The sequence below is a fragment of the Perognathus longimembris genome, chromosome 12, assembly GCF_023159225.1.
Source record: "Perognathus longimembris pacificus isolate PPM17 chromosome 12, ASM2315922v1, whole genome shotgun sequence".
Classification (NCBI taxonomy): domain Eukaryota; kingdom Metazoa; phylum Chordata; class Mammalia; order Rodentia; family Heteromyidae; genus Perognathus; species Perognathus longimembris.
The window spans coordinates 559,998-587,245 of NC_063172.1; the positions used below are offsets into that span (position 1 = coordinate 559,998).

The 27,248-nt window shown below is 51.7% G+C and overlaps 2 protein-coding genes across 7 annotated transcripts in view; one reads left to right on the forward strand and one right to left on the reverse strand.

Moving 5' to 3' along the window:
* Positions 1-20,513, reverse strand: part of Mroh1 (maestro heat like repeat family member 1) — a 70,976-nt gene extending 50,463 nt beyond the window's left edge. Inside the window, exons 1-9 of one of the 6 annotated variants that reach the window (XM_048359078.1) lie at positions 20,450-20,513; positions 14,952-15,030; positions 10,421-10,566; positions 7,370-7,501; positions 6,820-6,982; positions 6,505-6,603; positions 2,829-2,980; positions 2,199-2,339; positions 1,849-1,941 (exon numbers count right to left, since the gene is read on the reverse strand). In XM_048359078.1, the coding sequence (XP_048215035.1) occupies positions 1,849-1,941; positions 2,199-2,339; positions 2,829-2,980; positions 6,505-6,603; positions 6,820-6,982; positions 7,370-7,501; positions 10,421-10,566; positions 14,952-14,973 (948 nt within the window). In that variant the 5' untranslated portion in view covers positions 14,974-15,030; positions 20,450-20,513. Of the gene's footprint in view, positions 1-1,848; positions 1,942-2,198; positions 2,340-2,828; positions 2,981-6,504; positions 6,604-6,698; positions 6,718-6,819; positions 6,983-7,369; positions 7,502-10,420; positions 10,567-14,951; positions 15,031-15,274; positions 15,532-18,415; positions 18,481-20,339 lie in introns of those variants that run through there. The other 5 variants (XM_048359079.1, XM_048359080.1, XM_048359076.1 and 2 more) reach the window with 5 other exon arrangements.
* Positions 20,514-23,978: 3,465 nt separating this feature from the next.
* Positions 23,979-27,160, forward strand: LOC125360801 (testis-specific serine/threonine-protein kinase 5-like). The gene is made up of 8 exons (XM_048358911.1): positions 23,979-24,655; positions 24,974-25,081; positions 25,301-25,503; positions 25,580-25,635; positions 25,932-26,064; positions 26,146-26,261; positions 26,588-26,719; positions 26,806-27,160. The coding sequence occupies exons 1-8, from the start codon at positions 24,452-24,454 to the stop codon at positions 26,985-26,987; spliced, it is 1,134 nt and encodes a 377-aa protein (XP_048214868.1). The 5' UTR covers positions 23,979-24,451; the 3' UTR covers positions 26,988-27,160.
* Positions 27,161-27,248: the final 88 nt, after the last annotated feature.

Genomic DNA, 27,248 nt, shown 5'->3' on the forward strand with positions numbered 1-27,248 from the left:
AGCAGATAGGCTTCTGGGTCCAGCCTTAGCCACTGGAAGCGAGGGAAAGGAAGGGACAGCACCTCGGGGATATATGGCAGGCCCTCAAGCCTCAGTGAAAAGGTCCCTGTCTTCTACCAGTAGAAAGCCAGCCAACCCTCAGGACACCTCATCAGAAAGGGAAGTCTTATGGTCCCACGGGTACATACTCCTAGTCACAGGAGTCACTCATCTCTAAAATAAAGCTCTCTAAGTCAAGAGTACATTCATTCAGAATTTTTTTAAGAAGAAAAGAATAAGAAAGCTAGGTCCTGGTAGCTCATGTCTATAATTCTAGCTACTCAGAAGGCTGAGATCTGAAGATCACAATTCAAATCTAGCCTGGCCAGGAAAGTCTGTGAGACTTTTATCTCCAATGACCCACAAGAATCCAAAGTAGAGGGGCTGGGGATATGGCCTAGTGGCAAGAGTGCTTGCCTCGTATACATGAGACCCTGGGTTTGATTCCCCAGCACCACATATACAGAAAATGGCCAGAAGTGGCGCTGTGGCTCAAGTGGCAGAGTGCTAGCCTTGAGCAAAAAGAAGCCAGGGACAGTGCTCAGGCCCTGAGTTCAAGCCCCAGGACTGACCAAAAAACAAAAGAGAATCCAAAGTAGAGCTGTAGCTCAAGTGGCAGAGCCCTAGCCTTGAGCATGAAAGCTCAGAGACAAGAGCTCCGAGCCTCAGTTCAAGCCCCAGGATCAGAAAAATAAATAAATAAATAAAGAAAGAAAGAAAGAAAGAAAGAAAGAAAGAAAGAAAGAAAAGAAAAAAATGTGCATTGATTTCTTAAAAAGTTAAAATAGATTCTTGCAACTATGAAATTAGAGGGGCTGGGGATATGGCCTAGTGGCAAGAGTGCTTGCCTCGTATACATGAGGCCCTAGGTTCAATTCCCCAGCACCACATATACAGAAAATGGCCAGAAGTGGCGCTGTGGCTCAAGTGGCAGAGTGCTAGCCTTGAGCAAGAAGAAGCCAGGGACAGTGCTCAGGCCCTGAGTCCAAGCCCCAGGACTGGCCAAAAAAACCAAACAACAACAACAAAAGCCAGAGGTAGCATTGTGGCTCAAGTGGCACAGTGCTAGCCTTGAGCAAAAGGAGCTCAGGGACAGTGCCAGGCCCAGAGTTCAAGCCCCAGGACTGGCAAAAAAAAAAACAACACAAACCTTGTATTATTATTTTAACCATCTGTCTTAGCCTTCCCTCTTCTGTGCCTCTGGGATCAAGGACAAGGACAAGGCAAGGCAAGGACCCCACTGATGGAGGAGCTGGGCGGGAAAGGGGAGAGGATGGGGATGTACACCACTTCTCACAAAGCGGCCTTGAGTACTCGTCGTGGTGCTTTCCACCTTCCTTCCCCTCTTCTCTCTCACCCAGAAAGTCCCATGAACTCGCAGCTCTGCTACTGGCTCACGAGTGGCTTCCACACACTGCATCCAGCAGTGTTCCCCTCAGATTGCTTCCCGCAATGGATCTTCCAAACCCTGGGCCCTGCCCTCACTCCTGGAACCCAGGCTCCTCAGCCGGGTCTGTCTGACTGCACCTCCAGATCTCCTCCTCAGACCTTGTGCTCAGGTCCTCAGGGAACCATGAAGACCAGAACTTCCAATCCTTCCACTTTCACATGGGCACTGCTGGGCCAGATGACAAGAGCACACCCACATTTGCCTCAGGGAAGCCTACTCCATGATCCCATATGGCTGAAACCCCAATCATGCTGCCTGTACCCCTCACTAGGAAACTGCCCGAGGGGACCAGCTCTGCAACACTTGAACCAACCTTTGCACCCACCCCACCCACCCTACAAAGCCCTTCTGTAACCTACCTGAGCATGCAGAGCTGCCAGAAGGGCATCAAGCTGAACCTCTAAGGTGCGGCTGCCCACATTTACTGCTGCCTCAAGGATCTGGCCCAGGCTCTGCTTGGACAGGGGAGAGAGGGCTTCAGTCCAACTCCTTACTCCCATGATGACTATGGGACCAACAACAGTATGCTGGCCACAAGAGGCTCAGGAGGCCCAGACCCCTACCTCAAATAAGGTTCTACCCTGACTTCCAGAATTCAAAGGGTACAAAAGGTAGAGAGGTGTAGAGGGCCAGCCCCTCGTCACCCAGTCTTGTCTCAGGGCCACCTCCATGGGCCTGACCTGAGGGGTCCTCGGGCTCCTGTGCCTACCTTGGACACTTGGAAGGTCTCTGCATGCTTCTTATAGAGGCTGAGGACACCTGGGAGGAGCTTGGGAAGCTGCTCCTCCAGTTTCTCGCTGGGCAGCAGGTGGCTCATGGGCCCAAGAGCTGCTACTACTGCAAGCCGAAGCTGAAGAGACAACCAGATTTTCAATTCAGAGGAAATGCAAAGGCACCAGTGGGTCCTAATGGAGCTAAGATGTGAATCCAGTGGCCAGAGGTCAGCTACAGGATGGCCAGGAGCTGGAGTGCTGGGGGCAGGAAGGAGGCAATGCTGCCCCGGGTCCCATGCACTCCCAAGCAGAGGGGAAGGCTAGAGAACTACAATGACTCAGCCTCAGGACTAGAGGCTCTGGAAAACAGGACAAGCTCTAGAGCAGGTTGGCAGACACAGGGACCTTCATCACCTCCTGAATGCCAACTGTGGGTAGGGCACTAGATGGAGGATAGCACCATGGGAGCAGGCCTAGGCAGATGGCTTGGCCTGCTTTCCCCAACTCGGGACTACCTAACAGAGCAGAGACCACATGTGCCCTTGCAGCCTGGGCCATGCCTAGGAATGGAGAGGGGTAGCTAGGTTAAGCCCAGGCCCCAGGTCTCCAGAGGGCCACCACGGTACCTTAGCATCTCGGCTCTGCAGCCAGTGGTAGAAAAGAATGTCGTAGGCGCTGAAGATGTCAGTGGCAAAGGCGTCCTTCCTGACTGTGGGGTCCGGGGCTTGGTCCAAGTTGGCCAGGTACTCCAGGGTGCTCTCACTGAAGTGCTGGAGAGCTGGGATGGCACAGTGCATGGCTGCAACCTCAGCTGCAACCAACTCCCCACTTCTGCCCATGGAAATCCCTAAACAATTTGCACTGTGCCCATCCTGGGTAAGTGACCTTAGGACTATGCTAGAATGATTAGAATTCCCCAAACTCATGTTCTTCCAGGAAACTCAGCATGTGTTCTTATGTGGAAATGGGATGGTGGCAGATATAACTTAGGATAGGCTGTATAGAAGAGAGATGTCCCAAACCCCACAGGACAGTATCTTGTATAAAAAAAGAGAAAAATGAGGAGAGGGCAGCCATGTGCAACACAGGCAGAGACCAGAGGATACACTAAAGCCGAGGGACCCACAACTACCACCAGATGTCTCATCTGGAAAGGCCAGGTGTGGTGGCTCATGCCTATAATTCCAGCTAGGCAGGAGGTACAGGTAGGGAGGAGGATTATACTGCAAGACTGACTTGGGCAAAAAGTGAGAGACCCTATCTGAAAACCCAGGCATCTTGCTTCTCAGTCTGATGGAGAAGAATAGCTCACTCTAGTTGTTCTGGGAAAGACTTGATGCATCTGAGTTTCCACTTCTCTGAAAAGCTTTTGCTTCACCTGAGGTAGATGGTGTCAGGTGGCTATGATCCAGAATGCAGGCTCATATGGCACTGTACAGTACTGGCCACTGAGCAGCGGGCACTGCCAAAACCCCAGGCTCTTCTGACTCCTCACCAGCATCTCGGATCAGGTGTGCAGTTACTGGGTGCCTGATATGGAAGCACTGGCTTCTCCCCTGTTAGCTCTCTCTGCTCTTCCTCTCTAGTTCCTACAACTGTGCATCTTGACTGTTTTTCAGAGGCTTCCTCAACTGTCTCTTCCTAGTCTTTCTGTTTTCCATAAAGTACAGCTTTCTCCTCTGGATACTGTTTCTTCATGGTAACTTGCTTTCTCTCCTGGGGATATTAACCAGGGATCTCCCTTGGCTATTTTCTCTTCCCTGCACTGTTTGTATACCTAGGCCACTGTTTATTTTGCTGCCACCTTCCCCTAGACTTCCCTCAGATTGCAGAAATTATTGGCTGTCTGACCTGAGGAGTGGCATGGTCAGACTGTCTATACCAGTTTGACCCGGCCTCAGTGTCACTGGCTCTTATTCTCCACAGTGTCAGCAGCATCCCTTATGTCTAGAACCAGGAATTACCTCTGTTCTCACTGTCCCACCCATGCTTGGTCGCCATGGATCATGCTGGCCTAAGGCTGCTCCAGCCAACAGGACCACTGTGTCCTCTAGCAGCAAGCAGCAAGAGCTCCATTTGTGTGAGCAGTGCAGCTGACAAGAAGGCAGCCTAGAAGAGCCCCTGCCAAGCCGGATGCACATCTGTAATCCCTGCCCTGGGAGGCTAAGGCAGGAGTGTAAGTTTCAGTTCAGCCTCAGCTATGTAACAACACTTTACCTCATAAAATCAAAATATATGGGGACAGAGGGAATTGATGCAGTGCAAGAGAGCAGCCACGAGGGAGGACTGGACAGTGTCTCACAGGTCAGCCTGCCTCCATGCTGCAGGTAGGAGGACCTGTAGCAGGCTCTCTATTCCTCGGGATCTGCATGTGTGGCTACCCAAGGTCCATGACCATCACTAGCTGTCATAATTGGTGCCCTGCCAAAACCAAGTCAAGCATTATCTCTACCACTTCAGCCCTGCTCGCAGCCACAAACAGCAAGAGGGAGGGGAGCCCCCCAGATGAGTGTGTAAGGGAGTAAGGGAAAGAGGATGACCACTCCAGGGCCATGAAGTGCAGATAGCAAGAATTGGGGCGGGCCCCTCCTAGGGTTCTGCCACTGCAAGGGGATGCAGAACCCCATGCCCATGCTACTTGGGAGCTGGGGCAGGCCCCAGGCTACCTCCTCACCCTTCTTATATAAAAATCAGACACACAGGGCTGGGGATATGGCCTAGTGGCAAGAGTGCTTGCCTCGTATACATGAGGCCCTGGGTTCAATTCCCCAGCACCACATATACAGAAAATGGCCAGAAGTGGCGCTGTGGCTCAAGTGGCAGAGTGCTAGCCTTGAGCAAAAAGAAGCCAGGAACAGTGCTCAGGCCCTGAGTCCAAGCCCCAGGACTGGCCAAAAAAAAAAAAAAAAATCAGACACTCATTGGGTGTTTCACTTCCCCATGTTGCTGGGATGACAAGTTCACACCACTGTGTCAAACCACTGGTCAAGATGACGCCTCAAAAACATGTTTGCCTAGGCTAGCCTCCAATCACCCAATCTAGCTACCTTCCAAGCAGTTAGAATTATAGACTTGGACCCTGAGGCTTAGCTCAAGAAAGGGGACTTTCTTTTTTTTTTTAATTATTAATTGAACATAAATTTTTTTACAAGGTGTTGTGCAAAGAGGGTGCAGTTACATAGTAGGGCAGTGTGTACATTTCTTGTGATATCTTACAACCTGTTTTTCCATCCCTTGTCTAGGTCAGGTAGACCCATATGCAATATACAATGTATCAAGCACATATACAGTGTTCACAGACTTGGTCTCTACTGTCTCTCCGTCTCCCTTTGTTAACAGTCATATATCAGGGAGATCATGCCCCTTTGTTTTCTGTGTTCTAGGCTTGTCTCACTCAACATTATTTGTTCGAGTTCTGACCATTTCCCTGCGAATAACAATATTTCACCATTCCTAATCGCTATGTAGTATTCCATTGTGTATAAGTACCATATTTTTTGGATCCATTCGTCTGTGGAGGGGCATCTGGGTTGTTTCCAAATTTTGGCTATTGTGAATTGTGCCACGATAAACATGGAAGTACAAATGTCCTTTTGATATCTTGGGGTTTGCTGTTTAGGATAGATGCCTAGGAGTGGTATGGCTGGGTCATAGGGTAGGTCTATATTGAGCTTTTTGAGAAACCTCCATACTGTTCTCCAAAGTGGTTGTACTAATTTGCACTCCCACCAACAATGGAGAAGGGTTCCTCTTTCCAGAAAGGGGACTTTCTAACAGACTGCTCAGGAGAGCTTGGCGTGAATAAGGAGCTGAGACCTAGGGGTACCTCTCCACCAGAAACCACAGCCACAGCTCTGCGCCAAGGGAGGCTAGGGACACCGAAAGCCAAAGGCCAGGTGGTGAGGCTGCTGCTGGCCCAAGTTCTCAAATCCCTGCCTGCTGCAAAAGGAACCCTCTATTCCCTCCTTCACCAAGAAGTATAGCCCACCACCCCCAGAGGCCTTTCTTGCCTACTGGCCCATGTGACATGCGTGTGTGCGCTATCAGCACTCAGAAGGCTACAGATACTGGCCTCGAGGGCATGGCAATTTAGAGGCTAGAGGACAGTAAAGAGACTCTCTGTACCACCTTTCCAAGACCCCAAGAAAATAGTCACCTTGCCAGCTGGAAATGGGAAGAGAAATGGAGTGTTGCGGCCCACGTCAGTCTATGAGTCTTATTTAGTGGCTAATTCACCTGTCTACCTGTCTTCCTGCACCTGCTTCCCACGCACGACCCCCGTGTGAGGCCCCACTGACTTACCACAACAGAACACCACCCTCATGGTGTCCTGCTTCGCCATGCCCAGCATGGGCAGCATGGTGCTCAGGATGGACGGCAGGAAGGGGACCATGCCAAACACTACAAGAGAAGGGTTTCAAGTGGGCCTTGGGCCTGGCCAGTCCCTGCCCTCCTCACAACAGGACGAGAAGGCTCACAGAGCTCCACATGCACACCTCGAACACCTCACACACCTGCCAGCCTGAGCAGGAGACAGAACTGCTGAGGCCACCAACTAGCCCCAGGAGCTCTCAGACCGACCAGGGACATGGGGAGAGGGGCAAAGTTGGTACCTACCATTGGACACCGAGAGGCTAGCAAGTGTCTGTAGCACTGAGCAGTGTGGCAGAACCCCAGGCTGGAACCTCCTGAGGACCTCCTCCATCACCTGGTTGACGAACTGTTTCCCCACAGCCACCAGGACATTGCTTGCAGCCTGCTGCCAGTCACAGCCTAGTTCCTGTACTCCCAAAAAATCATGGGATAGAACTTTCCCTCGACCCTTCCAAAGAGGCTCAAGCAATACAATCCCGTGGCAGCAGTCAGCCAAGAATAAGCCACCCTGTCCCAGTGTCCCCGTGAATGCACGTCAGAGACCACATAGCCCAGCCTCCCCTCCAAGGGAGGGGTCAGATACCCCAAACCCTACACATGGCCTTTGGCCTGATTTTGTACACTTGCCCTAAAAGTTTAGGCACTTCATTCTCTGCTTCAGCTACTACCTCTGAAAACTGCTGCCTTTGCCAGGCAGACACAATCTCTGTTCCTGATGATCTGAGGCAGAGGACAAGGGAAGGAACAACCCTTCTCACAGCAAGACTAAGCCTGCCCAGCTGGCGGCCCATACCTTCGTCTTGGTCATCTCGCTAGAAGCCAGGAGGATGACAATGCTGGCTGTGTCTGTGTCCAGCTTATAGATGTGGCTGCTCAGGACCGTCTCCATGGCCCTCAGGACCATTGCACGGTAAGGATGGGCCAGCTGAGGAGAGAAGCCGCCAGGGAAGGTCTTAGGAGTTGAGCCACAAAGCCATGCAATCCATGTGTCTTCTGCTTTCTCTTACATGGACTATGCCACAAAAGGTCATGCCTGCCTTAAACACAGGGGGTCACCTGGCCACTCTGAGCCTTTATCACCCACACTGTTGCCACCCTTTGTCCATCTATAACAGGGCTCACTGGGGACCTCTTCTCACAGAAGATGAAGGTGATAATCACTTCTGAAATACAGGACATAACTCTTATTAGAAAAAAATGAAAATGTCCTGTTGGGATTATCCCTAGCTACTAATTTTTTTTTTTTTTTTTTTTTTTTTTTTTTTTTGCCAGTCCTGGGCCTTGGACTCAGGGCCTGAGCACTGTCCCTGGCTTCTTTTTGCTCAAGGCTAGCACTCTGCCACTTGAGTCACAGCGCCACTTCTGGCCGTTTTCTGTATATGTGGTGCTGGGGAATCGAACCCAGGGCTTCAAGTATACGAGGCAAGCGCTCTTGCCACTAGGCCATATCCCCAGCCCTCTAGCTACTAATTTTAAAAAAATGTTTTAGTGTCCATTTTTTTTGTTGTTCTGGAAAGTGCATGGATATAGCTGTCAGACAGGGACTGAGGTGAAGGGCCTAACCCTCCCTGGGCATTTTCTATCAGAGCCTGATGCTCTGTGCTAACTGAGGTGATCACAGCCTGGAGGGACTCCATTGAGAAGGTGACCACCTCTAACCATACAGGCACAGGGTGGAGGGACAAGCACGGGAGCTCCCCACAAGATTCTAGCTCAATTTCCTTGGGTTGGCATGTCACCAAAGAACTGCTCTGACCTTCTCCAAACCTCACAGGTATGCTCAGGGGATGAACTGATGATTGTGCAATCCATAAAAATGACCTTCACATGTGACTCAAAGGTTACAGAGTAGCCACATTGTCCCCTGCACAGAAGGATATCGGCACACTCTTAGGCCATGTTAGGGTATACAAAGGCTGTTTGTTGTTTCAATGGATTCCAATTTTAACCTCTTGTACAGTGTAACACTGTGAAACATATAGTTTTCATCTGGTTTTCTAGCACACAACTCCTAAAACCCTTGAATTCTTCCACTAATATTTTGTAAGCGAATGGGTCCCTTGGTAGGTGGCTCTGGGATTGGGCTCTGTCACAGGAAAGACCAAGGTAGGACTAAAGTTAGGACTTTCAGCCATAATTACCAAACTCAGAGGGGTTGAGAAGTTGACCACCAATGGTCAATGATATAATCAGTCATGCCCACATAGTGAAGTTTACATAAAATCCCAAACCAACAGTGCTCAGAGCTTCTGAAGGTTTGGGAGAATGGAAGGGAAGTACACCAAGGAGGGCATGGGAATTCTCCTCCCTCCCGTAGGGCTCAGCCTTCCTGTCTCTCCATTCTGTGGTATTCGTAAGTAAAACCTTGGTCGTGTCCATGATAATTAGTAAAATACAAAGAAGTGTTTCTTGTTTTGTGAGCTGCTTTAGCAAACTAATTGGATCCACGGAAGTATAGAAACCCCAATTTGTAGCTGATCAAACAAAGGTCACAACCAAAAGTTTGTTATTAAAGTGGCTCGGTGTTGGGGACTAAGCCCTAACTTGTGGGATCTGAGGCTGTCTCCAAGATGGAGGTCAGAACTGAACGGCAGGGCATAGAGTTGGTACATGAGACTGCTTGCTTGCCTTTAGTCACAGTTATACTATGAGATTGCTTTTATTCCTAAATCTAACAGGACAACCCAGGACCACAGTAAAGTCTACTCCAATTGAAGCATTATCAAATATTCATTTATTTTTTAAGCTGTCCTTTACATGCCCTGAAAATCAATTCTACTGGGTCCACACAAGCAATGCTGCCACCACCAGCCTTGCACAGAGTGACCTGAACTACATACTCGTGGGTGCAGTATGAGTACCACTTACTGACACACAGCCAGCCGGAACTCCCTGACTTAGCAGGGGACTCCAGAGACTAAAAACCGACTGGAATGTTTCAAGTGGAGGGAAATGAGAGAGAGTGAAGGAAGGGGAATGTAATTATTTGAAAGCAGTCTGTCCTATGCTGGTCATGGTGAACCTTGACTGAAGTACATGAGACTGGACAAGTTGGAAGCCATGAGGATGCATGTAACCACGAGGATGGCAATAACCACATCAAAATGCCCTCTGCACTCAGCCATGCCCTCTGCACTAGGCCTAGGAATGCAGCTTAATGGGAGAAAGCTTGCCCAGCATAGCCAGTTAGTCCTGTGTATCACCCACAGCACCATAAATACATGGGCTCCAGATAGGAGCTGATACCGTAAGAAATGCTGTACAGCCCACAATAATGCAAATACTATGGTACAGTCAAAATACCAATTCATCTGGTGGTTGAGGAGTCCAGTACAACACCCCTCTGTTGTCCCCATTATCTGGAGAGATTCAGTGGCATTTGAGCTACATATGCTGTCTAGTAAGATACTGTCAGATAAGCTGTAATGATGAAGAAATGCAGCAAGGCAGCTGTTTTAGCTCAGCCCTCCCAGAACCATGTGCAGGAGCTGCCACAGGAGGACCTGCGCTGCTGATGCTCAAACAGGGAGAAGCAACCCCATCTCCATTCGGGGGGGGGTGGGGTGGGAAGCCAGCAAATGACCGCCACTCTTGAGCACCGACTGCTGCAGGGACAGCCCCGTTCCCTTCACAATGGGCTTACCGGCTCATGAGATACGCAGCTACACCCTTCATAAAACCAAGGCTGCCATTATCCTAAAACATCCTAAAACCCTCAAGGGAGGGTTCCGCTAACTGTTTGAATAGGCATCCAACCCTCTACTCCTCACTCTCCAACTCTTCTCAGCTTGGACAATCCAGGCAAGGCTGCTCCCAGTATCAATGTCACCAAGGAGAGAGGTACCTTATCATGTTGCCGCAGGTACTTCTCGCAAGCATGGAGCATCACCCCTGGCTGTGCCTCTCCGAGGGAGCACAGAGCACTGCAGACCTGCTCCTGTACCACAGGGTCCTTGTCAGTGATGGCATCCAGCATGGTGAAGGCCAGCTCTGCAGTGAGAAAGCCCATTCAGTGTTCTTAGACCTGAGAAGCCTTCACATCACACTAGAGCAGCAATCCTTGCAGCTGAGACCCGTCAGCCTGTGGGGGGGTCACAGACTCAGCACAGGAGATAGCAGCTTCCAACACCACCACCACCCACCATACCTCAAAGCCCAGTGGCCCTAACCACCCTACACAGTGGCCAGGCCTGCCGGCTCAAACCGTGTTGACCAATGGCTGCCTTTTCTCCCTTTGTCTATATTGATCACACCACATCCCTTTCTGGCTGCCACTGAGAAATTGAGGTCCCAGGATATACAGTTAAGGTTTTCATGCCCTGTCAGAGAGGATAAGGCTCACCTCCTGCATGAACACTCACAAGACTGTTTAAGCCATGATCATGCGACCATCACGTCATCTGCTAGGACTGGCCAGACCCACCATGCTTCACCAAGAACCTGCATAGATGTATCTTGGGAAGGCTCCCTGAAGCTCTGTGCTCAGAGCAGGCTAGATCCTCTACAATCTAGCTCCTACACTTACTGCTTAGGCAGGTAGAGGGACAGGGACACTGGAAGTGAGCAATAAAACCACAGCCCTCCCACTCCCCCTGGCGGGGAGGCATGCACTGGTGGCTCAGGCCTGTAATCCTAGCTACTCTGGAGGCTGAGATCTGAGGATCACAGTTCAAAGCCAGCCCAGGTAGGAAGGTCCATGAGACTCTTACCTCCAATTAACCACCAGAAAACTGAAAGTGGCACTGTAGCTCAAGTGATAAAGCACTAGCCTTGAGCAAAAGAGCTCAGGGACAGTGCCCAGACACTGAGTTCAAGCCGCCCCACCACCAAAACAAACAAACAAAAAACAGTCCCTGCCCCAAGCATGCCACCTAGCAGAACAAGATATGAATCAAGGAATGAAGGCATGAACATGAAGTTTTGCAGACAAGTCAAGTGGTTATCAAGCCATGCACTTGGCAAAAGGCAGGGTAGAGGGCTGGGAATGTGGCTTAGCAATAGAGTGCTTGCCTACCATACATGAAGCCCTGGGTTCAATTCCTCAGCACCACATAAACAGAAAAAGCTGGAAGTGGCTCAAGTGGTAAAGTGCTAGCCTTGAGCAAAAAGAAGCCAGGGACAGTGCTCAGGCTATGAGTTCAAGCCCCAGGACTGAAAAAAAAAAAAAGGCAGAGTGGGCATCCAGAAGACATGTGCCAAATAATGCCCACCACCACAGAGTTTCTGTATCACCAGACACCATGCCATATACCCTCAAGGAGGCCATCTGCCAAAGGCAGCAGGACAAATAGGCACCAGGGCATAGCTCTTCTCCTTTCTGGAAATGGATTCCTTATGAATAGCAAGGTAAGGACTGGGACTTAATGGTAGAATGCTTGCCTAGCATGTATGAAGCCCTGGATTCAATTCCTCAGATTCCTCAGCACCACATAATCAGAAAAAGCCAAAGTGGCGCTGTGGCACAAGTGGTAGAGTGCTAGCCTTGAGCAAAAGAAGCTCAGGGACAGTGTCCAGGCCCTGAGTTCAAGCCCTAGGACTAGTAAAAAAGAAAAGTACAGAAAAGAATAGCAAGGTAAGATTTCTTTCTTTTTTATTTAAATTACATTTTTCACTCAAAGCTGGTGATCTATCACTTGAGTCATACCTCTAGTTCCAGGGTTTTGTTTTTTTTTGCTGGTTAATTGGTGGTAAGAGTCTCATAGATTTGTTTGCCCAGGATGACTCTAAACAATGATCCTCAGATTTTAGTGTCTTAAACAGTTAGAATTACAGGTGTGAGCCACCAACACCAAGCCAAGGTGAACTTTTTTTTTTAGTCTGTCCAGGGGCTTGAACTCTGGGCCTGGGCACTGTCCCTGAGCTCTTCAGCTCAAGCTAGTGCTCTACCACTTTGAGCCACAGTGCCACTTCCAGTTTTCTGGTGGTTAATTATACATAAGAGTTTCACAGACTTTCCTGCCCAGGGTGGCTTTGAACTGTGATCCTCAGATCTCAGCCTCCTGAGCAGCTAGGATTACAGATGTGAGCCACTGGCCTACTCCAAGGTTAACTTCTTTATTTTTTGCCAGTCTTGGGGCTTGAACTCAGGGCCTGGGCTCTGTCCCTGAGCTTCTTTGGCTCAAGGCTAGCACTCTGCCACTTGAGCCACAGCACCACTTCCGGCCTTTTTATCCAGCCTTCATACATACTAGGCAGGCACTCTACCACTAAGCCACATTCCTAGCCTCAAGGTGAACTTTTAACAGTACTTCTCCCAGGCTCTCCCCCACCCCATGGTTCAATAGTTGTACAAAGAGCTGATCCAATTATTAAAATCTGGTTGTATCTAAGGCCAAGCTCCTTCCAGTAAACTGAACTTGACACTTCTACAAAACACTTGCCCTTGTTCTTCCACAGGAACCCCTCCCCACAGTGCTCCTGAAGGCATGAGAGGTCTACCCTATGGACTGTAAGTATACGTGTGCCTCCTCTCTCCTCCCAACATCACTCTCACCCTGCCCTGCCCTGCCCTGCCCTGCCCTGCCCTGCCCTTGCTGGCCAATGAGCCACATCGGCTCCTTAATTCTTCTTCACTGCCAATCTCCACCTGTCAAGGTCTCCATTCCCTTCCAGGCCCCTAGCATTACCCAAGCTCACAGGACAGGACCAAGAATGGCCCTGACAGTCACAAAGTGTGTCTCATCCTTTGGTGAGAGCTCAGGGACAGAACAGAACTGACTCTCAATTAACTTCTGGCCCTGGCTGAGAAGGCCAGATCTATACCTGGACTTGTGTACAAAGAAGTAATGGCCCAAGGCCCCAGGGATTCTTCACTAAGCCTGTGGCACTTAGTAGTGAAATTCACCCCACTGCTCCCATGGATGCTACTGTAGCAGCCTTGATATTGGCTCCTCACAGAACTAATGTTGTAACTTAAGCCCCAGGGCAACGGTTGTGGAAGGAGAGACTTTGGGGTGGTGATCATGAAAATGGATGTCATTAGTGCCTTATGAAAAGGGCTGAGTAGAGTCCAGCACTGGTGGATCACATCTGTAATCCTAGCCACTCAGGAGGCTGAGATCTGAGGATTGTGGTTCAAAGCCAGCCAGGGCAGTAAAGTCTATGAGACTCTTATCTCCAATTAACCATCAAAAAGCTGGAAGGAGAGCTGTGGCTCAGAGGCTACAGCACCAGCCTTGAGCGAAAAAAGCTAAGGGACTAATGCGCAGGCCCTGAGCTCAAGCTCCAGTACTGGCAAAAAAAAAAAAGGAAAAAAGGGCTCAGTGGGTGCTTTAGTCCTGCCAGCCACTTCCATGAGGTGAGGATAAGAGACACCATCTACAAAGTAGAGCCCAGACCTTGCCAGATGATAGTCTGGGGGGCCTTGATTTGGAGCATCCCAGTTTCTACAATGTAAGTAATTACCAAAAACTGCTTGTCAAATGGTATTTCCCACAGGATTGGGGCAGCGACCCAACAGTATGTCACTAAAACCAAACAACTACTCAACATATAAAGGTCAAAAATTGACCTCTCAGGGGAATACAACAGCTCAAAAGCTATGTATGTACGTTCATATAAGACTACTGTCGACATATTGTCTAATATCGACATTACATTTAAAGCCCTAGGGGAATTTTCTTGGGCTTGGCCACGTGGCTACTGTATATGTTCTTTTTTTTTTTTTTTTTTTGGCCAGTCCTGGGGCTTGGACTCAGGGCCTGAGCACTGTCACTGGCTTCTTCTTGCTCAAGGCTAGCACTAGCCACAGCGCCCCTTCCGGTCATTTTCTGTATATGTGGTGCTGGGGAATCGAACCCAGGGCCTCATGTATACGAGGCAAGCACTCTTGCCACTAGGCCATATCCCCAGCCCCTGTATATGTTCTTGATACATTGTATATTGTATATATGTCTACCTGACCTAGGGAAGGGATAGAAAAACAGGGCGTAAGATATCACAAGAAATGTACACACTGCCCTACTATGTAACTGTACCCTTTTTGCACAACACCTTGTCAAAAAAAATTTGTGTTCAATTAATAAATAAATTTTAAAAAAAGAAACAAATTGCTATTGCTTATAAATTATCCACCCTAAGATACTTCGTTATAGCAGTCCAAAAAACTAAGAAAATTGATTTGCTTTTCTCTCATAATGAAAACTTGGGAGAAAGCATATTTATTCAACAGTGATTTCTGTAAACCACATTTCTGAATGCCATATACTCACGTGGGTCTCAAGTTCAGTACCGGCAGGTGAACGCCACACCTGCTCAGTGGTGCCCAGCCTTGCCACACCACTCACCTCCCCTGAGGTGAATCAACCCTGCTGTGAGCCTCACTGCCCCAGCAGCCAGAGACAGTTACCCCAAGCCCACCGGTGCGTCACACTCACTCTTCACATAGGATTCCGTCATTTCTGTGGTCTCAGCTTCTGCTTGCCCAGTGTGAACCTGCGCAGCTTCCTCTCCAACCTGACATAGCAAATACAGGATTTAAGTCAAAAGCCTCTACAATACCTAAGTCCTTGGGCAGTTACAAGCTTTGTGCAGAACATACCATTTAAACAAATTTGTCCTGGGAAATAGCTCTGCCACAGTTTCTGTGTCATCTAGGGTGAAATGAAGGCTCCATGATCCCTGGGAGCTACCACCTCCCCTTCACCCCTGAACTGGCAACCCTCACCAGCAAGGCATCAGCCAAGAGGGTATCCCTCACCAGCAAGGCTTCAGCCAAGAGTGTATCCACACGGCAGCACCTAAGCACTCTGAGTCCTGGAAAGCATGGCAGCTCTTCCACAGAAAGCACCTTCCCTTTTACTCTGAAGAGATAAGCAGAAGGTGCCATGCCTTTAAAATTATGTGCATCTATGCACCACTCCACATATGGTCCCAGAGAACAAGGCCCTTGAATATACAAGGCCTCTTCTCCACACAATGCTATGCTCAAGTCCTATGTCATGTTCTCCAAGGACCTGAAAGGTTGGAGAGCCCACTGGCCCAATCTGGCAGCAGCCAGCTTCACTATATGCCCATATCCTCTATTCTCTGATGACTCCACCAGCCTCTTCCACCCCTGATCACTTCCTTCCCCTCACTCCTGCCTAACTTATTCCAGGGAAAAATGAAGACAAGATGCCATGATCAGCTCCTGACCAGGAATGACATCTTCAAGATATCCTCCTATGCAATACACAGGGAGATACAAAGTGAGAAATACTGGGAGGGCAAGGAATTAAAAATAAGTAGCCAAGTGCTCACTTTGACAGCACATATACTAAAACTGGAGCGGTACAGAGAAGATTAGCATGCTCCGCCTCCCCCCCCCCCCCCCCGTGCAAGGATGGTATACAAATTTGTGTTTGGGGGAGTGCAAGAGGGAGCACAGAAATCATGGGACAATGGGTAAGCAAATGCAGCATTGACACTCACTGGAGACTATGTTGAAAATGAACTATACAACTTGTAATAGGGGGGTCAGGAGGGAACAACTGGGAGAAAACAAGGGAAGAGGTCATGTTGTTCAAAAAGAAATATACTCATTACCCAACTTGTATAAGTGTAACCCCTGTATACATGACTTTTATGATAAAAAAATAAATGAAAATTTTTAAATAAAAATAAGCATCTGGGTATCAGTGGCTCACACATGTAATTCTAGCTACTCAGGAGGCTGGGATTGGAGGATCGCAGTTTGAAGCCAGCCCAGCCAGAAAAGTCCCCATGAGACTCTTATCGCCAATTAATAACTCAAAAAACCCAGAGGTGAAGCTATAGCTCTAAGTGGTAGAGTGCCAGCTGTGAGCAAAAGAGTTCAGGGATAGCACCCAGGCCCAGAGTTCAAGCCCCACAACCAACCAAAAAAAAAAAAAAAGAAGAAGAAGAACTTCCAAGCTACTCCAGGCAGAACAATCCAAGAGACTCTCATCTCTAATTAACCAGAAAAACAAAAACCATGAGCTTCTTCCCACCCATAGCACATGCACAGACAGGTACACATGTATAGGCACACAGTCACACAGATACACATGGCCTGTGAAGCTGAGGTGCCATCTGTGACCACCACTCAAGAATTTGTGCCTGAATGACAGCAGTAATGTCAACCAAAGACCTCACCAAAATGATATCTCAAAAGGAACATACCATGGAAACATATGTTCCATATGTGTGCAGGGATAAAAGATACTTAGTGAAAAGGGACTTAAGAGTACTCAAAAGGTATTTCCTAGATATTTGGAAAATCAAAAAGACCATCCAGCTAGACATAGTGGTTCACACCTGTAATTCTAACACTCAGAAGAGAAGAAAAATAAAGAGGGAGGGAGAGTTGTAATCAAAAAGGAAAAACAGGGCTGGGGATATAGCCTAGTGGCAAGAGTGCCTGCCTCGGATACACGAGGCCCTAGGTTCGATTCCCCAGCACCACATATACAGAAAACGGCCAGAAGCAGCGCTGTGGCTCAAGTGGCGGAGTGCTAGCCTTGAGCGGGAAGAAGCCAGGGACAGTGCTCAGGCCCTGAGTCCAAAGCCCAGGACTGGCCAAAAAAAAAAAAAAGGAAAAACAACTACTGGCAAAGCTGTGGAGAAAAGGGAACCCTTGCACATTACTCTAGGTAGGAATGTATGTTGGTACAGTATTGGAATGCTAGTGGTTCACACCTACAATCCTGGCCGCTCAGGAGGCTGATATCTGAAGGTCATGGTTTGAAGCCAGCAGGGGCAGGAAAACCTGTGAGACTCTTCAATCAAGCACCAAAAAGCCAGAACTGAAGCTGTGGCTCAAGTGGTAGAGCACTAGTCTTGAACACAAAAGCTCAGGGACAGTGCCCAGGCCAGGTTCAAGCCCCAGGACTGGCACACACACACAAAAAGATTATTTGCCCAATATTAATGTGCAAGAGACTGCATCATTAAGATGTTTTAAACAACAAGAAGGGAAAAGACAGGAATTCTTAGAAGAGATCGTCAAAAGATATATAAGGACTGAACTGACCACTTCTTAGGATGAGCGAGATCTGTACTGCTCTTTCCAAAGCAGACAGGAAGTGTGGTGCTGTGGTTTGTTAAGGACTCAGCACTAGAACCAGCTTACTACACAGTTCCCTGGGCCTGTACTACCATTTGTAAGTGCTAATGCTCAGCACCTCTAGTCATAGGCACGGACCTGGAATCAAGACAGGCCCACAACAAGCTCCAAGTGTATCAAATGTAGTAAGAACAACTGCTTTGGGTGCTGGAAGACAGCACCAGTAGCAGAGTCTGAGAAATGGTTGGTATGTGCCTGAATGGCCAAGTACTTTTCGTAGAACTAGTGCACAGACATTAATGTGTGTGTAGTTTTATCTTGCTGGTCATGAGGCTTGAACTCAGGGCCTGGGCACTGTCCCTGAGTTTTTCTGCTCAAGGCTAACACTCTACCACTGAGCTACAGCTCCACGTCTGGTTTTCTGGTGGTTAACTGGAGACAAGAATCTTATGGAATTTCCTGGCCAGGTTGGCTTCAAACTATGATCCTCCTATCTCAGCCTCCTAAGTGGCTAAAGTTACAGGCATGAGCCACCAGTGCCCAGCATGTATGTGGATTTAGGTGGGAAGAAAAATCTCAAATGCCAATGGGGGGAGATAAAATTTAAAAGCAAAAATAAATATAATGGGGGGGGGCTTTTTTCCTTACAAGGTTTTATTATGTAACCCAGCCTGGACTCAAATGTCTGCTACTCCCACTTCAGCTTCTTAAGTGCTGGGATTACATGTATGTGCCTCTATACCCAGCTCATAGTTCACATTTACATGAAGGTTAATCTATTGGTTGCACATTTAGCAAAATTCCTGTTAGGTTCTGTTTCAGTTCCACACATACCACAGCCCAGAGGCAGCAATGAGCCAGCCTGGAGGTTCAAGCATACATGGTCTTGAGCTGTTCCAATTCACCCCCAGCATGGGGTAGGTACTGCTCAGGGGTCAGACAAGAGTCAACTTCCAGGGGGCTGGGAGTATGGCCTAGTGGCAAGAGTACTTGCCTCCTACACATGAAGCTCTCAGTTCCATTCCCCAGCACCACATATATGGAAAACGGCCAGAGGGGGCGCTGTGGCTCAAGTGGCAGAGTGCTATGCTAGCCTTGAGCAAGAAGAGGCCAGGGACAGTGCTCAGGCCCCGAGTCCAAGGCCCAGGACTGGCCAAAAAAAAAAAAAAAAAAAAGAGTCAACTTCCAGAGGCACCAGCAGGAACCTGGACTGATGAGCAAGGGTGATGCAGTCAGGCACCACCCACTGACAACACGATTTCTCCACTTAAATCACGTGGAGCTGTGTCACTGGGCTCACTTGCACACTGGGCTTCATCCCAGAACACGATAGCCCTTGCATCCCAGTGACAAAAGTATTATTCTCATAATGTTCAACAGAGGTGTTCTCTCACCAATTGCCAAAATCTCAAAAGAGCTGTGAGAGCCTTCCCCCAAGGAAATCAAGTCATGTGACCTGAAGTCCTTGACTCCAAACAACTCAGCTCAGGGAAAGGAGATCAGGATTCTGGAGTTGCAGATGGTAAAAAAAACAACAACTTTGCTTTTGCCTTTGTGGAGACCCTCGAAAAGAAACTTAAGCACAGACCCCTGCTTCCCCCCGCCCCCCCCCCCACACAATCATGCACATGAGCAAGCACAAGTCCCATAGGTCCTACCTCAGACTCTCGGTCTCAGTACAGAGCAGTCAGTGGCAGTTCATGCAAATCTGAACAAGCCACAGTGGGCTGGACATAAGTTTAACGTGAACAAAGGGCTGGGAATGTGACTTAGTGGTAGAGTGTTCACCTACTATTCATGAAGCCCTGGGTTCGATTCCTCAGTACCACATAAACAGAAAAGGCTGGAAGTGGCCCTGTGGCCCTAGAAGGTCACAGCCTCCACCCCATCTTTGCCAGCCCTAACCTCATCTCTCTCTTCCCTGCATTATCTTCATTTGGCTATCGGAGTCAGAAATCAGCACCAGTGACCTGTTCCCCCATTTCCCTCCCAGCTTCTCCACTTCTACTATCATCCACTTCCAAAGTGGTCCTGCCTCCCACACTAGCCCCTCAAACCCCCCTCTACAGCAACAGCTACTCCAGACCCCATTCCCAGGGCAGCCGTTCTGTCCCCGCCAAGATCTCCTGTACTTACCTCACTGCACCTGACTTTAGGGGTCCATTCCCCACCCTGGGCTGGCAAAGGTGATCCTAAAGTGTGCAGAGTGGAGCCCTCCGAGCAGCACTAACGCCGCAGATAACCAGAACCCCAAGTCCGGAGGGCCAGCTCCAGCTCAGCGCCCCCTTCCTCTCACCTGAATCCCAGCTTGGTGGCTTCCCCTAGGACCACAAGGATTTGACCTCGTCTCTCGGGGTAAACCTGCTTTGAGGTCGATTGTTTAATTGTCGGAGCGCGCAGTGGGCCCGGCTTTACAACTTCCCGGGTTCGGCTTAGCGTCTCAGGGAGAGCAGCGCCAGGGGCCCCGCAAAAGGTCACGAGGAAGCGGACCGGGGACGACCAGGCCTCCGAGCCGGCGACCTGGGAACCTCTACACTCCCCGGGGGCGAGGGCGGGACGCGGGGGCCACCGAGCCCCCGCGAGGGAGGGACAGGACCCGAGCCACGCGCCGCGACGGAACCGGGTCGCCAGCTCCCGGGGTCTCCCTTCCGGGTGTGACGCGGCCCATTCGGCCTGGAACCTCGGGGCGCACCAAAGCCAAAGGAAGGGCGGGCCCCGGCCCAAGACTCCCGGGACCTCCGGGGGCGGGCCCGCTGACCTTGGAGGAGTGCCCCGGACTCGACTGCCCTTGCAGCTCGGCAAGAGAGCCAGTTCCCGGGCTCTCCGGCCAGGGCCGGCCGAGGGGCGAGTCTCCCAGCTGCCGTTTACCTGAGAGACCGCCACTCTCGCGGCCCGGGCGCCGCCCTCCCGGCCCTTCGCAGCCCGGAGTGGGCGGGCCCTCGCGCCAGGCCCGCCCTCGCAGAGCGCTGACCAACCGCGACGTGGCGCGCGGCAATCTGGTCCCGCCCTCGGGCGATCTCTGCGCTCATTGGTCGGAGTCACATTCCCTCACGCTAGCCGCCCCCTGTGCTCCGCCCCCCAGCGCGGAGTCCTGACGCGCGCTGCCCCCGGCCGCCTCGTGACCGGCGTACCTGACAGTTGGGGCCGCGGCGCCGCCCCGGGCGGGCGCTGGGGGCGGGGCCGAAGGCGAGGCGCCGTCTTTGCGGCCGCCGTCCCCCGCCGCGTTCCCGCCCGGTTCGGCCCGGGCACTCGGGACCCGGTCGGCGCTCCCCGCGCCCCGTAGGAGGCCGGCCGCCGCGTCGTGGCGCTCAAACGCACGTGAGGCCGAGCTGCACGCCGGAGGCGGGCGTGGTCCCGCTCACCGGCGAACGCCGAACCGACACCCCAGACTCACACCCCGGAACCCCTGCGTTAGAACCCTTCCTCGGGCAGCCCCTCGACCGGGCGACCCGCAGGCCGGCGGGGAGCGGGGGTGACGGGCCGCCGCTCGGGCCCCCAGGGCGGGGACGCCGGCGCGCGGGGGTGCGGGGCGAGGGGCGGCCGAGGGGCGGGGCAGCGGCGGGGTCCCGGAGGCGGGCCGGACTCTGGGGGCTGGAGGAAGAGGACAGGGGAGACGGGGTCCCGCCCGCCGGGACCAGAATCACCCGGTGGTGTTCACAGACCCCCCCGAAGGAGTGGAAGTGGGAAGTGAGCCAGGCATTCCACCCGCGCACCGAGGCCTGGTCTCACGAGTGGAGGCCGGCTGCCGGCTGGCAGTGAACCGCCTGAGCCGGTAGCCGAGGCCCGGCACACACGTGGAGGCAGATTTGGGGCTCCCTGTTGCAGGGGTGGAGGGAACGGAGAAGGGAGGCCGGAGCGTAGGGTGCCCTGCAGCCAGGGGCCCGGCCAGCCAGGCACCGCTGCCACCCTGGCCCCCAGCAACCTGGAAAGACTGACCCGCCAGGGCAGGGCGGCTTCCCTGGACAGCTTACCGCCCTGGCCGACACGCCCCCTGCCCAACACGCCCCTGCCCCTCCCCAGCTGCCTCGCCCATCGCAAAAGTGAATGTCATCTCGTTTAGCCTCCTGAGTAGCTAGTATTGCAGGCATGAGCCACTGATGCCCGGCTCATTTTTTTTAAATCCTTTTTTTTTTTTTTTTTTGCCAGTCCTGGGGCTTGAACTCAGGGCCTGAGAAGCCCCTGGCTTCTTTTTGTTCAAGGCTAGCACTCTGCCACATGAGGCACAGCGCCCCTTCTGGCCATTTTCTGTATTTGTGGTGCTGAGGAATCGAACCCAGAGCTTCATGTATACAAGATGAGCACTTTACCACTAGGCCAAATTCCCAGCCCTCCTGTGATTTTTTGTTTTTTGTTTTTCCAGTCCTGAGGCTTGAACTAAGGGTCTGGGCTCTGTCCCTGAGCCTCTCTGTGCTCTACACTAGCATTTTACCATTTGAGCCACAGCACCACTCCCAGATTTATTTCTGTTTATGTGTATGTTAGGCAAGCACTCTACCACTAAGTCACATTCCCAGCCCTCTATTTTTTCTTTTCTGTTTTTTGCTTGGTTTAGTTTTTGTTGCCAGTCCTGAGGCTTGGACTCAGGACCTGAGCACTGTCCCTGGCTTATTTTTGCTCAAGGCTAGCACTCTGCCACTTGAGCCACAGCACCACTTCTGGCTTCTTCTATATATGTGGTGCTGAGGAATTGAACCCAGGGCTTCATGTATACAAGACGAGCACTTTACCACTAGGCCATATTCCCAGCCCCCTTCTACGATTTTTAAAAACTCATGGTCCTACCAAGTCAGGCACAGGCAGCTCATCTGTGAGAACACTAGACTTCAGCACAAAAGCTTAGGGACAAGCCAGGCGCAGGTGGCTCACACCTGCTAATCCTAGCTACTCAGGAGGCTGTGATCTGAGGACTGCTGCTCAAAGCCAGCCTAGGCAGGAAAGTCTCCAATTTCACCACCAGAAAACCAGAAGTGGCACTGTGGTTCAAAGTGGTGGGGTACTAGCTTTGAGTGAAAAAGCTTAGGGACAGTACCCAGGTCCTAAGTTCAAGCCCTATGACCAACAACAACAACAAAAAAGCTCATGGTCCAACAAGCCCAACATAGTCTATATCTCTATATATCTGTCTGACTAGCCCAGGCTGGCCTTTTCCAAGGCCTTCACTTCATCACACCCACCCATCGACCACCCACCATCCAGGAGGGTGCAGCTTCTGACACTCACTAGACATCTATCATGCACCAGCAGGCCCCCGTGGACACTTGCAAGATGGCTACTCACTGGCCCCTATTGGGGTTCTTGTGACTTCCAGCAGAAAGACCCAAACGTGGCTTTTGGGCTCTGCCATTATTAGGCCTCACTTTTGCCATCTGTAAAACATGTATGGCTTGTGTTCAGATTTTAAATCTTGAGTGTGCGCTGCATCTTGTGGGATAGGCACTTTGGTGTGTGTGGTTGTTGTTTTTTAATTTTTTAAAAATATATGTGGTACTGAGGAATGGAACCCAGGGCATGGTGCATGCTAGGCAAGCACTCTACCACTAAGCCACATTCCCAGCCCTTTGGTGTGTTCTGTGAATGAGATAGGACTGGGGCAGGTGGCAGCTGTAACTGCTAAGATGATGAATGCTTAGAATACCTGGCACATGGGGCTGGGAATGTGGCTCAGCGGTAGAGTGCTTGCCCAGCATGCACCATGGCCTGGATTCGATTCCTTAGCACCACATACACAGAAAAAGCCCAGGCTCGGGGCTGGGGATATGGCCTAGTGGCAAGAGTGCTTGCCTCCTATACATGAGGCCCTGGGTTCAATTCCCCAGCACCACATATACAGAAAACGGCCAGAAGTGGCACTGTGGCTCAAGTGGCAGAGTGCTAGCCTTGAGCAAAAAAAAAGAAGCCAGGGACGGTGCTCAGGCCCTGAGTCCAGTCCCCAGGACTGGCCAAAAAAAAAAAAAGCCCAGGCTCTAGTAGAGAAAGGCCAGGAGGGAGGTTACCTGGCTTGTTAGCTCTCTGGCTCAGCTGGCTCAGGCCTTGGGACCCCTTCAGAGGATGAGGGGGCAAGGCTGAAATGGAAGATGATACATTTTGTTCCCATTCCATTCCTTATGTTCTTAGAAGGCTGACCTTTGCCTCTATCTGTCCCTTCTCCTCAAGTTTCTTTTTGTTGTTGTTGTCAGTCATGGGGCTTAAACTCTGGGCCTGGGCGCTGTCCCTGAGCTCTTCAGCTCAAGGCTAGCACTCTGCCACTTGAGCCACTGGTTTTCTGGTGGTTAACTGGAGATAAGGGTCTCACAGACTTTCCTGCCTGGGTTGGCTTTGAACCCCGATCTTCTGGTCTTAGCCTCCTGAGTAGCTGGGATTACATGTGTGAGCCACTGGTCCCCGGCCCCCTCAAGTTTCTTTAAAGGCCTTTTGTGGCCAGCCAAATGTAGGATGGCACACAGCAGTCTATTCTGACTTTAACCCTCACAGGGAAGACTACCAAACAAGACAGGACCGGTCCAACCCAGATATCCACAGAGGCAGAAGGTCTTGAGACACTGACTTTTTTGAGGGCACAATGCAGCCGCTGCTCTAGAACCTTCCATTCTAGAACTTGTCCCAGTTCTCAAGAGCGTGCTCTCCCTGCCTGGTCCATTGTGGTTTTAGACTCCCACCTAAGCTTTCTAGCTCACATTCTCAGCCTCACCTCCAGCAAGTTTTTAGAAACTTGGCTGCTGCCCTGAGAGGGGGGTGCAGGTCCCACCTGGCCCCCTGCTGCCCCAGTCCCTGCCCTCTGACACAAGTCAGGCCTTAGCTCTGCCCATACCCCCAACTGAGACTGACAGTAGACTGGACCACCAAGCCCTCTCCCGAGGCTTCTTGCCCTCCATGAAGGGCAGTGGCAGGCGCAAGTTGGAGCACAGAACCTTCATGGACCAGGTTCGAGAATGCATGAACAATGGCTACCTGCTCTCTTCCAAGAAGATTGGCTCTGGGGCCTTCTCCAAAGTGTACCTGGGGTATGCTACCCATGAACGCATGAAGCACAACCCCAAGCTGTCTTCGGACTTACGGGGCAAGCACCACACCATGGTGAGGCAAGCACACTTCCTTCCTTCCCAGGGGGGCTCCCTGGGGTGCCCCAGTCCAGTCCCAGCAGTCCAGGAACCTCCAGTGGCCCCAGCTTCCTCCATAGAGAGCTTCTCTCCCAGATCCTGCTGCTTCCAGTTTCCCCAGGCTCCAGCAGGCTGACCACTTCCTGTTCCCACCCCCCACCCCCAACATAGCGCCTAGAACAGGACGGGAAAGGCCAGCACTGCCCTCTGGAGGACACAGCATTTCAGCAATGTGTACAAAGGATAGACCTGCCACAACCCATCACCAAAAGAATCCATCCTTCACTTCCTACAGGTGGCTATCAAGATTGTCTCCCTGTCTGAGGCTCCAGAGGAGTTCTCTCGAAAATTCTTACCCCGTGAGATTTCATCACTCAATGCTACCTACAAGCATGTGAACGTGGTAGGTAGGCCTTGATGTATCCTGCTCCACCCTCCCCAGGCCCCAGGCCAGTCCTGACCCCACCCACTGCCCACCTGCTCCTCTCCTAGGTCCTCCCTTTGACTTTTGGACTCGGGGACCAATCTTGTCCTCAAGCCTGAATCCAGTACACTTGCCAGTCTTGCCAGACCCTTGGCTGGCTGGCTCCCCAGGGTGATGACGCCAGGGTGTACCTGCTAGGTACAGCTGTATGAGACCTACCAGAACAGTCAGCGCTCTTACCTGGTCCTGGAACTGGCAGCCCGAGGCGACCTGCTGGAGCACATCAACACCGTGTCAAACCACCGCTGCTGCCCAGGGCTGGAGGAGGAGGAGGCCCGGAGGCTGTTCTGGCAACTGGTCAGTGCCGTGGCCCACTGCCACAAAGTTGGCATCGTGCACCGGTAAGGGTGTCACCTGCCCTGCCCACCTGCCTGCCCCCTTGAGGCCAGGCCCATCTCCTCTCCCCTTCCCTCACAGGGACCTGAAGTGTGAGAACATCCTGCTGGACGACCAGGGCTTCCTAAAGCTGACGGGTGAGGCCAGCCCCTTTCCTCAGGCCCCTCCACTCTTCGCCCCAAGCTTCGGCTTCAAGTTTACTTGTCCCAGAAAGGCCCCTGCTCTCAACTCTGATCTAGGCACAACCCTGAGGTCTCCCAGAGGCCTACCCCACATACAGCCCAGACCCCCTGATCTAACCGTATATGCCTCCTGCCCAGTCCTCCCTCCTCCCCTCACCTCCCTCTTAGTCATCCCTGAAGACCAGCACCCTCCTGAGCCCATTCTCCCTAACCCGTGTCCGCACACTGCCCTGCCTGCATGCCCTGTGCAGATTTTGGTTTTGCCAACTGCACGGGGCCCAAGAACTCACTGCTGAGTACCTTCTGCGGCTCTGTGGCCTACACGGCCCCAGAGATCCTCATGAGCAAGAAGTACAAGGGTGAGCAGGCCGACCTGTGGAGCTTGTGAGTGTCTCCAGGGGCTCCCCTGCTGAAGCCGTGGGAGGGCCGGGGAGGAGCCGCACCCTGAGGACCCCACGCCCCCAGAGGTGTCATCCTCCATGCCATGGTGTCGGGGAAGCTGCCCTTCAAGGAGCGCCAGCCCCACCGCATGCTGCACCTGATGCGCCGCGGCCCCATCTTCCAGCCGGGCCTGTCCCCTGGTGAGCACCCCCATGGCCCTCCCAAGCCCTCTCTGGCCCGGCCCGGAGAGCTGCAAGAGCTATTCCAAGGTGGAGAGGCGGCGGATCCCTCTACCTAGGATGGAAGCATTCAACCCACACACTGCACTGCGGGCTGGGGGAGGGACTGACTCATTTAACACAAAGGCCCTTGCCTTGTGCACTAGTCTGGGGCAGGCTGCTTCTCCATTTCATATGCAGATGATCTCCACACCTTGCCAGGGCTGACCCACCCAAGTAGTCAGCATTGTTGGCAGTGGTGGTTATAGGCAGGGGCAACAGGCCACAGCAATAAGCCCTCCCCACAGAATGCCGGGACCTGATCCGGGGCCTGCTTCAGCTGCGCCCCTGTGCACGCCTGGACCTGCAGCAGGTGGCTGCTCACCGCTGGATGATGTCTGCCGGGCATACACTCTTCTGTGTACTCCATGAGACACCAGGTGCAACATGGTCCGGGTGAGGAGCTGGGTGGTGGTGGGCAGGAGGGCTCTGTGCTTCTCCTGACCCTTGCTGCGCTATAATGCAGAGCTAAAGACTAGATCCCAGCATCCAGCATCCCAGGACAGCCCACAGCAGGACTTGCTGTACCTGAAGCCGCAGGACGCCCCCAAGGGGAGCACCTCAGAGCTGGCTCTCTGGAGGCCGGCCCCAGATGAGCGAGTTCTACTGGAAAGATGCTCCAGAGCACCATGGCAGGCAGCTCAGTAAGGAGTGACACCAGGCAGCTGCTAGCTTCGCATTCCACGCTTGCCAGCCACCAAGAGCATGCCTGGGCACAACCTGGTCAATTGGGGGTGGAGGGGGGGTGGGTCAGATAAAATATATATTCTGTGGAACTAAGGATGCAACTCCGAGCAAAACTGGTGCATGGGTTGGGTGCTTGTGGTTCACGCCTACAATCCTAGCTACTCAGGAAACTGCAATTTAAGGATTGTGGCTTAAAGGTAATAGCCTGAGCAGGAAAGTACG

Excerpts from the sequence above, each read along its gene's own strand:
- LOC125360801 (XM_048358911.1), top strand. The coding sequence starts at position 24,452 with ATGAAGGGCAGTGGCAGGCGCAAGTTGGAGCACAGAACCTTCATGGAC. Across the intron at positions 25,082-25,300 it reads CCTACAAGCATGTGAACGTG|GTACAGCTGTATGAGACCTA; the intron begins GTAGGTAGGCCT and ends TGTACCTGCTAG. Across the intron at positions 25,504-25,579 it reads AAAGTTGGCATCGTGCACCG|GGACCTGAAGTGTGAGAACA; the intron begins GTAAGGGTGTCA and ends CTTCCCTCACAG.